The following is a 14,820-nucleotide window of genomic DNA, read 5'->3' on the forward strand; positions in this document are numbered from 1 at the left end:
CTCTATTGACTTGAATGGCGACGCCATTTCTAGTAATTCAACTTCTATGGCTGATCTTGGGTCGGTTTTGCATTTTCCCCACTAATGGTCAAGGTTAAGGTTGGGGGAGGGGAAACTGATCCTAGAAACTTTATCCAGAGCATTGCTGTAGCGTACCTGTTTGGGGAAGTGGAGCCAGTCGTCCAGGTCCAGGCTGAGGTGACAGTCTCCAGGTCTCTTCTCTCCAGGGGAGCTCAGGCCATTCTCCTGCCCCGCCCCGGGCCCTCCCGATCCAGCCCCACCCAGCATCTGACGCACCGTCTCGTGGTTCAGGTCAACATGGAAGTCGGCCGACACCTTCCTTCCCTCACGCACATCCAGCAGGGCCACAGTCACAAAGAAGGGCTCAATCTGATGGGGATACATTACAAGTGATGAGCACTGTAAGGCCTAACTTAACCCAGGGCTTTACCAAGGTTTTCCAGCACATAGCTTTGACATGCTTGCTATGTTGGTCTACTGTACTTCAAACAATATGTAGGCAGGTTGATTAGGATTCAAACCTTCTCTTATTCCTACTCTCTTAAGCATTAGCATATGAGTATTGCACCACGCAAATCATTCATCATTTTTCCAGTGACCACTGCACTCAATAGCTGATATAGTATCATCCGTTGCAGCACAGTAAACAACATTAGAGTGAAACGTGTATTGACCATTGAGCACTATCAGTTATGTAGTGCATGTTAATAAAGGGTTGTTTCTGAACCCTAACCACACCCAGGGAGCCTGGTATGTGTGGTTTTAAAGGTAGACTCAGCGATATGACGTTGCCTGTACAAAGTACACACATAAGTGGGTCAATTTCTATGAGTGTGGAAGTGCCAGGCTAAACCTTTACGCTGTTTTGGTCCCGAAGCTACCATGTTGTTGCAGAGTGAAGCGCACATGCACAGACACCCTGTGTGACTGTGTGATAGCAAAGTCTTGCATTGAGCTCATCTCAATATCTGCGGCGCTGTTAGTTGCAACACCGTCATGCCTACCATTAAGCTGTGGAGAACTGTGTGGGTGTGTGTGTGTTTGTGTGTGTGTATGCGTGCGAGTGAGTGTTAGTGTGCGTGTATGAGATGTACGTGTCGTTTTAAATGGGTTCTTACGTTGGTGACAGGACCAGTCTCGGTCTCATTGATGCAGCCCTGCAGCGTCAGGTTGAGGGATCGACAGGCGATCATCAACCTCCTCCCCAGCTTCTCCTCGAAGGGACGGACCGGGGGGCCCTCACCCCTAGGGTACTCCCCCCGCGGACTCCTCAACACCTGACACACAACCAGACAACATCAGAGGAGGGGCAAACAATTGGACTATCTATCAGTGGGCTGAAGTTGAATGTGGTGTGTAAGCACTGGTCTGGACCAGAAGCCTGCAGACACAGAGGCCCTCCTGCGACAGAGATGACCATCCCTGACCTAACAGTACTTCATTAACAGGTGAACTGTGCAGTAGCACCAACTGTTCTGCACAAGGTGTATTAACCCCTAAAGCGTACCTACGTTGTCAGTGTATTAACCCCTAAAGCATACCTACGTTGTCAGTGTATTAACCCCTAAAGCGTACCTACGGTGTCAGTATATTAACCCCTAAAGCGTACCTACGGTGTCAGTATATTAACCCCTAAAGCGTACCTACGGTGTCAGTATATTAACCCCTAAAGCGTACCTACGTTGTCAGTGTATTAACCCCTAAAGCGTACCTACGTTGTCAGTGTATTAACCCCTAAAGCGTACCTACGTTGTCAGTGTATTAACCCCTAAAGCGTACCTACGGTGTCAGTATATTAACCCCTAAAGCGTAACTACGGTGTCAGTATATTAACCCCTAAAGCGTACCTACGTTGTCAGTGTATTAACCCCTAAAGCGTACCTACGGTGTCAGTATATTAACCCCTAAAGCGTACCTACGTTGTCAGTGTATTAACCCCTAAAGCGTACCTACGGTGTCAGTATATTAACCCCTAAAGCGTACCTACGTTGTCAGTGTATTAACCCCTAAAGCGTACCTACGGTGTCAGTATATTAACCCCTAAAGCGTAACTACGGTGTCAGTATATTAACCCCTAAAGCGTACCTACGTTGTCAGTGTATTAACCCCTAAAGCGTACCTACAGTGTCAGTATATTAACCCCTAAAGCGTACCTACGTTGTCAGTGTATTAACCCCTAAAGCGTACCTACGGTGTCAGTATATTAACCCCTAAAGCGTACCTACGTTGTCAGTATATTAACCCCTAAAGCGTACCTACGTTGTCAGTGTATTAACCCCTAAAGCGTACCTACGGTGTCAGTATATTAACCCCTAAAGCGTAACTACGGTGTCAGTATATTAACCCCTAAAGCGTACCTACGTTGTCAGTGTATTAACCCCTAAAGCGTACCTACGGTGTCAGTATATTAACCCCTAAAGCGTACCTACGTTGTCAGTGTATTAACCCCTAAAGCGTACCTACGGTGTCAGTGTATTAACCCCTAAAGCATACCTACGTTGTCAGTATATTAACCCCTAAAGCGTACCTACGTTGTCAGTATATTAACCCCTACAGGGTCCCTACGGTGTCAGTATATTAACCCCTAAAGCGTGCCTACGTTGTCAGTGTATTAACCCCTAAAGCGTGCCTACGTTGTCAGTGTATTAACCCCTAAAGCGTACCTAAATGTCAGTATATTAACCCCTACAGGGTCCCTACGGTGTCAGTATATTAACCCCTAAAGCGTACCTACGGTGTCAGTATATTAACCCCTAAAGCGTACCTACGGTGTCAGTGTATTAACCCCTAAAGCATACCTACGGTGTCAGTGTATTAACCCCTAAAGCGTACCTACGGTGTCAGTGTATTAACCCCTAAAGCGTACCTACGTTGTCAGTGTATTAACCCCTGAAGCATACCTACGTTGTCAGTATATTAACCCCTAAAGCGTACCTACGGTGTCAGTGTATTAACCCCTAAAGCGTACCTACGTTGTCAGTATATTAACCCCTAAAGCATACCTACGGTGTCACTATATTAACCCCTAAAGCGTACCTACGGTGTCACTATATTAACCCCTAAAGCGTACCTACAGTGTCAGTATATTAACCCCTAAAGCGTACCTACGTTGTCAGTGTATTAAACCCCTAAAGCATACCTACGTTGTCAGTGTATTAACCCCTAAAGCATACCTACGTTGTCAGTGTATTAACCCCTAAAGCATACCTACGGTGTCAGTGTATTAACCCCTAAAGCGTACCTAAGTTGTCAGTGTATTAACCCCTAAAGCATACCTACGTTGTCAGTGTATTAACCCCTAAAGCATACCTACGTTGTCAGTGTATTAACCCCTAAAGCGTACCTACGGTGTCAGTATATTAACCCCTAAAGCGTACCTACGGTGTCAGTGTATTAACCCCTAAAGCGTACCTACGGTGTCAGTATATTAACCCCTAAAGCATACCTACGGTGTCAGTGTATTAACCCCTAAAGCGTACCTACGTTGTCAGTATATTAACCCCTAAAGCGTACCTACGTTGTCAGTGTATTAACCCCTAAAGCGTACCTACGTTGTCAGTATATTAACCCCTAAAGCGTACCTACGGTGTCAGTATATTAACCCCTAAAGCATACCTACGGTGTCAGTGTATTAACCCCTAAAGCGTACCTACGTTGTCAGTGTATTAACCCCTAAAGCGTACCTACGGTGTCAGTATATTAACCCCTAAAGCGTACCTACGTTGTCAGTATATTAACCCCTAAAGCGTACCTACGGTGTCAGTATATTAACCCCTAAAGCGTAACTACGGTGTCAGTATATTAACCCCTAAAGCGTACCTACGGTGTCAGTATATTAACCCCTAAAGCGTACCTACGGTGTCAGTATATTAACCCCTAAAGCGTACCTACGTTGTCAGTATATTAACCCCTAAAGCGTACCTACGGTGTCAGTATATTAACCCCTAAAGTGTACCTACGTTGTCAGTATATTAACCCCTAAAGCGTACCTACGGTGTCACTATATTAACCCCTAAAGCGTACCTACGGTGTCAGTATATTAACCCCTAAAGCATACCTACGGTGTCAGTGTATTAACCCCTAAAGCGTACCTACGTTGTCAGTGTATTAACCCCTAAAGCGTACCTACGGTGTCAGTGTATTAACCCCTAAAGCGTACCTACGGTGTCAGTATATTAACCCCTAAAGCGTACCTACGGTGTCAGTATATTAACCCCTAAAGCGTACCTACGTTGTCAGTATATTAACCCCTAAAGCGTACCTACGGTGTCAGTATATTAACCCCTAAAGTGTACCTACGTTGTCAGTATATTAACCCCTAAAGCGTACCTACGGTGTCAGTATATTAACCCCTAAAGCGTACCTACGGTGTCAGTATATTAACCCCTAAAGCATACCTACGGTGTCAGTGTATTAACCCCTAAAGCGTACCTACGTTGTCAGTGTATTAACCCCTAAAGCGTACCTACGGTGTCAGTATATTAACCCCTAAAGCGTACCTACGGTGTCAGTGTATTAACCCCTAAAGCGTACCTACGGTGTCACTATATTAACCCCTAAAGCGTACCTACGGTGTCAGTATATTAACCCCTAAAGCGTACCTACGGTGTCAGTATATTAACCCCTAAAGCGTAACTACGGTGTCAGTATATTAACCCCTACAGGGTCCCTACGGTGTCAGTGTATTAACCCCTAAAGTGTACCTACGTTGTCAGTGTATTAACCCCTAAAGCGTACCTACATTGTCAGTGTATTAACCCCTAAAGTATACCTATGGTGTCAGTATATTAACCCCTAAAGTGTACCTACGTTGTCAGTATATTAACCCCTAAAGCATACCTACGTTGTCAGTATATTAACCCCTAAAGCGTACCTACTGTGTCAGTATATTAACCCCTAAAGCATACCTACGGTGTCAGTGTATTAACCCCTAAAGCGTACCTACGTTGTCAGTATATTAACCCCTAAAGCGTACCTACGGTGTCAGTATATTAACCCCTAAAGCGTAACTACGGTGTCAGTATATTAACCCCTACAGGGTCCCTACGGTGTCAGTATATTAACCCCTAAAGCGTACCTACGGTGTCAGTGTATTAACCCCTAAAGCGTACCTACGGTGTCAGTATATTAACCCCTAAAGCGTACCTACGGTGTCACTATATTAACCCCTAAAGCGTACCTACGTTGTCAGTGTATTAACCCCTAAAGCATACCTACGTTGTCAGTGTATTAACCCCTAAAGCATACCTACGTTGTCAGTGTATTAACCCCTAAAGCGTACCTACGTTGTCAGTGTATTAACCCCTAAAGCATACCTACGGTGTCAGTGTATTAACCCATAAAGCATACCTACGGTGTCAGTATATTAACCCCTAAAGTGTACCTACGTTGTCAGTATATTAACCCCTAAAGCGTACCTACGTTGTCAGTATATTAACCCCTAAAGCGTACCTACGGTGTCAGTATATTAACCCCTAAAGCGTACCTACAGGGGTATCAGTGTATTAACCCCTAAAGTGTACCTACGTTGTCAGTGTATTAACCCCTAAAGCGTACCTACGGTGTCAGTATATTAACCCCTAAAGCATACCTACGGTGTCAGTATATTAACCCCTAAAGCGTACCTACGGTGTCAGTATATTAACCCCTAAAGCGTACCTACGTTGTCAGTTTATTAACCCCTAAAGCATACCTACGTTGTCAGTATATTAACCCCTAAAGCGTACCTACATTGTCAGTGTATTAACCCCTAAAGCATACCTACGTTGTCAGTATATTAACCCCTAAAGCGTACCTACGGTGTCAGTATATTAACCCCTAAAGCATACCTACGGTGTCAGTATATTAACCCCTAAAGCGTACCTACGGTGTCAGTATATTAACCCCTAAAGCATACCTACGGTGTCAGTATATTAACCCCTAAAGTGTACCTACGGTGTCAGTATATTAACCCCTAAAGCGTACCTACGGTGTCAGTGTATTAACCCCTAAAGCATACCTACGTTGTCAGTATATTAACCCCTAAAGCGTACCTACGTTGTCAGTGTATTAAGCCCTAAAGCGTACCTACGGTGTCAGTGTATTAACCCCTAAAGCGTACCTACGGTGTCAGTATATTAACCCCTACAGGGTCCCTACGGTGTCAGTATATTAACCCCTAAAGCATACCTACGGTGTCAGTGTATTAACCCCTAAAGCATACCTACGTTGTCAGTGTATTAACCCCTAAAGCATACCTACGTTGTCAGTGTATTAACCCCTAAAGCATACCTACGGTGTCAGTGTATTAACCCCTAAAGCGTACCTACGGTGTCAGTGTATTAACCCCTAAAGCGTACCTACGGTGTCAGTGTATTAACCCCTAAAGCGTACCTACGGTGTCAGTATATTAACCCCTAAAGTGTACCTACCGTGGTGTCAGGGTCCAGGGAGAACAGGTTGAGCCTGTCTTCTCTTCTGGCCGATCGGACCACCTCATCAGTTTCAGAGATATACTGAGAGAGAGAGAAAGAGAGAAGATATCCCCACAAATAAAATACAGAATATGTATTAAAATGTGCATAATACAAGTAGAAGCATTGATAATTTTTTAAGGGTAATTGTAGAGCAAATTACATCTCTACACACCCACCTTGGCCAGCTCAGGGTTGATGCCGTTCTCTGTCATCTCTTCATTCTCAGGTAAACACACGTCGCTTATAGACAGATCACACACGTCTGGTGGAGAAAGAGAGAGACAGTTACAGTCAACATCTCCGGTGAAATTCATGTCTACCATTCCTGTTTTTAGTATTGGCTTATTTCCTCTGGTCTTCAATGATGGCTATTGTATGAGAGGGAGACTGCAAGGCTGTTGTCATGGAAGCCACCATCCCTGAGTGTGTTCTGAGAGGGGTAGAGGTGGGGAGGAGAGAGGAGGAGTAGGGGAGAGCTCTCTCTCTCACACTGGCCTTCCCCTGGCCTCTAATGGAGCTTACTGTATGTCTTTATCCTTTAACTACCATCCCTCCATTCAGCCAGTGTAGGTCAACCTTTTATGTGGTACTGTAAAAGAGGCCCCACACAATGAGAGGGATGGAAATGGACAGCTGTATTCTTCCACATCGATAGAGATTGGGGTGGGTGGGAGAGAGGGAGGGAGAGGGTGGGAGAGAGAGAAAGAAAGAAAGAAAGAAAGAAAGAAAGAAAGAAAGAAAGAAAGAAAGAAAGAAAGAAAGAAAGAAAGAAAGAAAGAAAGAAAGAAAGAAAGAAAGAAAGAAAGAAAGAAAGAAAGAAAGAAAGAAAGAAAGAGAGAGAGAGAGAGAGAGAGAGAGAGAGAGAAAGAGAGAGAGAGAGAAAGAGAGAGAGAAAGAGAAAGATCAGAAGTAGTGCAGGGGCCTGAATGTGTATTAGTGCTCTGGGGCACCAAGGTCTGCTGCTCCTCTCCTCTCATTGTGTGGTTAAACAGAACAAATACGACCTACGAAGATCGATCAAGATGGCGAGACACAAGTATAGGGACAAAGTGGAGGAGAAATTCAGCGGGTCGGATACTAGGCGTATGTGGCAGGGGCTCCTAACAATCACGGATTACAAAAAGACAGCTAAACACCTTTTTCTTCATGCAAAACGACTTTGCGCTGCCGAGGAGAGCCCCTGAGGACAACGAGGGCTAAGTGCTTATGGTCTCCACTGAGGAAGTATGTAAGTCATTCAAACGTGTTAACCCTTGCAAGGCTGGCGGCCCAGATGGCATCCCTAGCCGTGCCCTCAGAGCATGTGCAGACCAGCTAGCTGTTGTGTTTTCTGACATTTTCAATCTCTCTCTAGCTCAGGCCGTTAGCCCTACCAGCAAGATGTCCACTGACATGACTACCGTCCCGTAGCACCCACGTCCGTCATCATGAAGTGCTTCGAGAGGCTAGTCAAAAACTACATCACCTCCTCCTTCCCTGACACACTCCACCCTCTCAAATTCGCCTACCGCCCCGACAGATCCACGGACGACGCAATCGCCATTGCACTGCACACTGCCCTCATCCATCTGGACAAGAGGAATGCATGTGAAGATGTTGTTGATCGACTACAGCTCGGCCTTCAATACCATAGTGCCCTCTAAACTCACCACAAAGCTCACAGCCCTGGGACTGAACTCCTCCCTAAGCAAGTGGGTCCTGGACTTCCTGACAGGCCGCCCCCAGATGGTGAAGGTAGGCAACATTACCTCGTCCAAAGGGTTGGAACAGGTTCAGCGAACAGAACCGAAAACCGGAAAATAAAGTCATTTTTCAAGGAACCAAAATGGAACCGGGAACGAAAGTGATCCATACTGTTCCAGAACTAGAACCGTTATTTTAAAAGCATGAAAACCGGTAATAACTTTCTTTTACGTTTCAGGCAGGCAACAAAAGCGCCTATGCAAAGCCCTCACTTTGTCACTCAGAAACGTATTCCAGCATCTGTCTGCGAGCTGAAAATCTTTGTGTGTGCCTGTTTAGGCTACCTGCCCCTCCCCCCTCCGAAGCATAGGCTACTCTACTGACGTTAGAAGCATGCGAAGATAGAGATTTTTTATTAGCTAGAGAATAATGGATTAACGTTTTCAATGCTAGTTAAGAATACTATAGGCCTAGTTATCATGTTTCATGTTGGATTTATTAACTACAAAAAGGTAAGATGTGTTTTTAATTCTGGTGCCGCTCTCACACACAAGCTTGTTAGCTAGATAGCTCAAGCTTGTTAGCTAGCTAGCTCAAAGGACATTCAAAGTTCCTTCATAGAAGCCGCTCCTCCTGGGTATAATTCTGTGGACCTAATTCAGATAATGTAACCCTCTCGCTCTCTCCCCACCCATAAAATGTCAGTCACATCTTGCGCCATAGGCTACACTTGTCTGTCCATCACGCATGTAAACAACTAAAAGCTTGCCTGCTCTATCCGCACTGATTGGTGAAGTAATTTAATGAGCTAAATGTACAAAACTGTAGATTTTACAGGTTAAAAAAGGAACAGAAAGGAACTTTATAGACGGGTACTTTTTTGGGTTCAAACCGGTTCAGAACTTTATTTTGCTGGTCAGAACAGTGGAACGAAGAAAAAGAAAAGTGGTTCTGTTCGGAACAAAACGATTAGAAAATAATTTTGGTTACAACCCTTGCCTCATCCACACTGATCCTCAACATGGGGGCCCCACAAGGGTGCGTCCTCAGTCCCCTCCTGTACTCACTGTATACCCACGACTGCATGGCCTCACACAGTTACAACTCCATCAAGTTCGCTAATGACACGACAGTAGTAACCCTGATTACCAACAATTACGAAGCGGCCTATAGGAAGGAGTTAGGCACTCTGACGGTGTGGTGCCAGGTAAACAAACTCTCCCTCAACGTCAGCAAAAAAAAGGAGCTGATTGTGGACTTCAGGAGGAACCAGGCTGGACACGCCCCCATCCTCATCAATGGGGCCGCCGTGGAGACGGTCAAAAACGTAAAGTTCCTCGGCGTACACATCTGAGATGAGCTGAAATGGTCAAACCACATGGACACCGTGGTGAAGAAGGCACGACAGCAACTGTTTAACGTCAGGAGGCTGAAGAAATTTGACCTGTCCCTGAGGGCCCTCACAGTGTTATACAGGAGCACCATAGAGAGCATACTGTCGGGCTGCATCACAGCCTGGTACGGACCATCAAGTTGCTGAATAGCCACCACTACTCCTACACCTGGATAATAACTAACTAAGTGTGACTTAGTTTATGGATTAGCCCTGGGAGCTCCACCAGCCAGCGCGGTTGACGAAACTGTACACCACACCACTTCCAGGTGATATTATATGGAGCTTAATGGCTAATAAGGCTCAGGTCAGTTCGTACCCCCAACTTGATTTAACACCATGTTAGTACAGCAACACAGAACCATGATGACTACGGTTATTACATCATTTGTAGTCGTTTTGACAACCTCAATTCTCCATGGTCCAGGGCGGTGTGAGCAATTTGTTTGGTTATATTCGAGACTGAGGCTTTTTTACTTTGTTTAAGCTATAAAAACCAAGGTGGAGTGTTTTGCCTTGTGCCGGGTCGAATTTCCTGGTGTAACACTAACAATAAGGATCAAGTCACCGCACATTAAGTCTCCCCTTAGCCATGGCAGAATATCCTACAGCCATGATGAATACCAGACTTCAATTACAGCAAATGTGTTCTGCCACTTCGTTAAGTATGATGTTATTTGGCTCCCCCGAGTGGCGCTGCGGTCTAAGGCACTGCTTGGCAGGGTCGTGTTTCGGACGACGCATGGCTCTCGACCTTAGCTGCTCCTGAGTCCGTACGGGAGTTGCAGCGATGGGACAAGACTAACTACCAATTGGATATCACGAAATTGGGGAGAAAAAGGGGTAAAAAAATTATAACAAATAAAAATAAGTATGAAGTTATTTTACTGTTATGGTTCTGTAATCCACCCTAGGGTTCTGGTAGCCTGGTCCCATGTCTGTTTGTGCTGTCTTGCCAACTCCTATGGTCACGCCAAATACATAACAAGTTGGCTAGACAGCACAAACAGATCTGGAACCAGGGAAGCTGATCCTGAATCTGTATGGAGGTCCAGAGTACTCACCTTTCCGTGTGTCGATGAGGTCTAAACTCTTGCGGTCCAGCTGCATCAGCGGGGTGGGCCCGTCATTGGGGCTGATCTGGAGAATCCGGGTCAAGGTACTGATCCACTCCTCCATGTCCTGCTCGCTCTCCGCCGCCAGCACGAAGTACGTCACCTCGTTCATCTTCAGCTCAAAGGCGTGCTTCCTCAGACGGTTGTTCTAGAGGTGGTGTTTTGGTTAGTGTTAGTTTGCACAGTACTTTGACAGACAAGTCAGTAAATTAGTGAATTTTGTGCATTTGGGTAGTGCACGACTGGTTGCGTCTGTGAAATCTCCTATCGTATCCACATTGTAACATTGTGTTACAATAACCCATAGAGCTCTGGTCATTAGTAGTGCACTATGTAGGGAATACGGTGCCATTTGGGATGCAGTTAATAAGAGGTCTTTGATAGCCTTCCTGCTGCATTTATAGACCTGACTACACCTATACTGAAGAAAAATATAAACGCAACATGCAACAATTTCAAATAATTTACAGAGTTGCAGCTCATATAAGGAAATCAGTCAATTGAAATACATTAAATAGGCCCTAATCTATGGATTTCACATGACTGGGCGGGGGTGCAGCCATGGGTGGGCCTGGGAGGGCATAGGCCCACCCACTTGGCAGCCAGGCCCAGCCAATCAGGATGAGTTTTCTCCCACAAAAGGGCTTTATTACAGACAGAAATACTCCTCAGCACCCCCGTTGTGGTCTGCGGTTGTGATGCCGGTTCGACGTACTGCCACATTTTCTAAAACAACGTTTTAGCTTATGGTAGAGAAATTAACATTAAATTATCTGACAACAGCTCTGGTGGACATTCCTGCAGTCAGGGTGCCAATTGCACGCTCCCTCAAAACTTGAGACTTCTGTGGCATTGCGTTGTGTGACAAAACTGCACATTTTAAAGTGGCCTTTCATTGTCTCCAGCACAAGGTGCACCTGTGTAATGATCATGCTGTTTAATCAGCCTCTTGATTATCTTGGCAAAGGAGAAATACTCAAAAACAGGTATGTAAACAAATATGTGCACTAAATTTGAGAGAAATAAGCTTTTAGAGCATATGAAACATTTCTGGGATTTTTTTTTCTGCTCATGAAACATGGACCAACACTTTACTTGTTGCGTTTATATTTTTGTTCAGTGTATTTCCTCTCAAGAGTCTTAGCCAGGGAAAGTTGCAACACTCCGAGCTCCTCAATTGGATAGTCTATAGGGAACTGGTTTTTAATGTGTGCCAGTGGCGTTTTACAGCTGCTGACTTGATAAGTTCATTAGCAAGTGTGTCTATGTATATGTGTGGTGTGTGTGTATGTATTTGTGCATGCGCACGTGTGTATGTATAGCTGAATGCATGCATGCTTGCGTGCGTGTAAATCTAATTTCACAGTCTATTGGGACTCCATCATCCTCTACCCACCTGAATCACACCGGTACACGAGTCCAGGAAGATGCAGCCCTTGGGTTCTTTGGAGATCTTCTCATCTTTGTAAAAGTTCATGATGTAGGAGTTATCAGTCAGCTGTGTCAGCTGGAAGTACCTCCTCTTGAACGACTACAGGGGACGTCAAAATAAAAATACAACCCCATCAAAATCAATTACAGGCAATAAAGACGTAGTCACCCTAACCCAGACAATAACACACTCTGTTCATCACTGAACGTGTCACTACAGTACGTGATCTGAGGTTGTGTCCCAAATGGCAACCTATTCCCTATAAAGTAGTGCACTATATGGAAGAGTGTGCCATTTGGGTCGTAGTCACGGATTATGTGACCTGTGTGACAGTAAATTAGACGTGGCCTGGGCCAGTGGTGCTCTACATTAACACAAGGTCTCCTTAGAAGAGAACAGGCCATAACTTAAAGCCACAATCAGGGGACTGATGAGGTCATAAAAGAGCGCGAGGACCCTGCAGGGCCGGTCAGACTAAGAGTCTGCTTTGTCAGAAGACAGGATGGGAGGGAGAGGCTGAGAGGGAGACCAGGAAAAGAGTGCGATGATAGAGAAAAGAGAGAGAGAGAGTCAAGAAATGTGTGTGTGTGAGAGTGTGTGTGTGAGAGAGAGTTTGTGTGAGAGAGTGTGTGTGTGAGAGTGTGTGTGTGAGAGAGTGTGTGTGAGCGAGAGTGTGTGTGTGAGAGTGTGTGTGTGTGAGAGTGTGTGTGTGAGTGTGTGTGTGAGAGTGTGTGTGTGAGAGAGAGAGTATGTGTGAGAGAAATGAATGTAGTAGGAAAGAGTCCTACGAAGATGTAGAAAAAAGATGGTGGAGAGAGGGGAAGAAACTTCAAAAAGAAAGGAGTACAGGTATCAAAGAGAGAGCACGAGAGACAGACCCACAAAGAATTTGAAAAGAAATCCAATTTTGATTAACTCCCATTTCTATTGGGTAAAAAACCACAATGTGACATCACAGCAGCAAGATTTGTGACCTGTTGCCACAAGAAAAGAGCATTCAGTGAAGAACAAACACCATTGTAAATACAACCCATATTTATGTTGATTTATTTTCCCTTTTGTACTTTAACTATTTGCACATCGTTATAACACTGTACATTGGCATAATATGACATTTGAAATGTTTATTATCTATTTCACTTGCTTTAGCAATGTAAACATACACTACAAAAAGTATGTAGACACCTGCTTGTCGAACATCTCATTCCAAAATCATGGGCATTAACCTGGAGTTGGTCCCCCCTTTGCTGCTATAACAGCCTCCACTCTTCTGGGAAGGCTTTCCACTAGATGTTGGAATGTTGCTGCGGGGACTTGCTTCCATTCAGCCACAAGAGCATTAGTGAGGTCGGACACTGATGTTGGGCGATTACGCCTTGCTCGCAGTCGGCGTTCCAATTCATCCCAAAGGTGTTCGATGGGGTTGAGGTCAGGGCTCTGTGTAGGCCAGTCAAGTTCTTCCACACCGTTCTCGACAACCATTTCTGTATGGGCCTCGCTTTGTGCACGGGGGCATTGTCATGCTGAAACAGGAAAGGGCCTTCCCTAAACTGTTGCCACAAAGTTGGAAGCATCGAATCATCTAGAATGTCATTGTATGCTGTAGCGTTAAGATTTCCCATAACTGGAACTAAGGGGTCTAGCCCGAACCATGAAAAACAGCCCCAGACCATTATTCCTCCTCCAACAAACTTTACAGTTGGCACTATGCATTGGGGCAGGTAGCGTTCTTCTGGCATCCGCCAAACCCAGATTCACCCGTCAGACTGCAAGATGGTGAAGCGTGATTCATCACTCCAGAGAACGAAGTTTCTACTGCTCCAGAGTCCAATGGCAGCGAGCTTTACACCACTCCAGCTGATGCTTGGCATTGCACATGGTGATCTTAGGCTTGTGTGCAGCTGCTCGGCCATGGAAAACCATTTCATGAAGCTCCCTATGAACAGTTATTGTGCTGACGTTGCTTCCAGAGGCAGTTTGGAACTCGGTAGTGAGTGTTGCAACCGAGGACAGACAATTGTTACGCGCTACGCACTTCAGCACTCGACGGTCCCGTTCTGTGAGCTTGTACGGCTGAGCCGTTGTTGCTGCTAGACGTTTCCACTTCACAATAACAGCACATACAATTGACCGGGGCAGCTCTAGCAGGGCAGAAATTTGACGAGCTGACTTGTTGGAAAGGTGGCATCCTATGACGGTGCCACTTTGAAAGTCACTGAGCTCTTCAGTAAGGCCATTCTACTGCCAATGTTGGTCTATGGAGATTGCATAGCTGTGTGCTCGATTGTATACACCTGTCAGCAACGGGAAATAGCCAAATCCACTAATTTGAAGGAGTGTCCACATACTTTTTTTTATATAGTGTCTGTTTCCCATGCCAATAAAGCCCTTTGAATTGAATTGAGAGGGGGGGGGGCACACTTCCTCACCCGAACAGTGATGCTGTTGTTGACAGTGCTATTGAAGTTCCCTTTATAGAGCCACCCCGATCGGAACACACCAATCCCTCCTCCTCCTCCTCCTCCTCCTTTAGACGAGGACAAAGACGTTGTGTCCTGCAAAAACCAAAACAAACATCTTTAAATCAGGCTCGATGGGTATGTCCCAAATGGCAAACTATTCCCCATAAAATGCACTACTTTTAGGGAATACAACTTTATAGGGCTCTGGTCAAAAGTAGTTCACTACAAAGGGTGCCATTTGGGACTAACCCATGTCTCA

General features: G+C 45.3%; 1 protein-coding gene across 1 annotated transcript in view; it reads right to left on the reverse strand.

Moving 5' to 3' along the window:
* The window catches only part of LOC311118339 (dedicator of cytokinesis protein 10-like), a gene marked incomplete at its 3' end in the record, with an annotated part of 131,212 nt that overhangs the window by 16,706 nt on the left and 99,686 nt on the right, over positions 1–14,820 (reverse strand). The window contains exons 6-12 of the mRNA XM_084193150.1: positions 14,529–14,654; positions 12,064–12,198; positions 10,617–10,815; positions 6,653–6,738; positions 6,432–6,515; positions 1,140–1,298; positions 157–390 (exon numbers count right to left, since the gene is read on the reverse strand). Coding sequence (XP_084049276.1) covers positions 157–390; positions 1,140–1,298; positions 6,432–6,515; positions 6,653–6,738; positions 10,617–10,815; positions 12,064–12,198; positions 14,529–14,654 — 1,023 coding nt within the window. The remainder of the gene's footprint in view (positions 1–156; positions 391–1,139; positions 1,299–6,431; positions 6,516–6,652; positions 6,739–10,616; positions 10,816–12,063; positions 12,199–14,528; positions 14,655–14,820) is intronic.

Source organism: Coregonus lavaretus (genome assembly GCF_964263955.1).
Source record: "Coregonus lavaretus genome assembly, contig: HAP1_SCAFFOLD_1052, whole genome shotgun sequence".
Classification (NCBI taxonomy): domain Eukaryota; kingdom Metazoa; phylum Chordata; class Actinopteri; order Salmoniformes; family Salmonidae; genus Coregonus; species Coregonus lavaretus.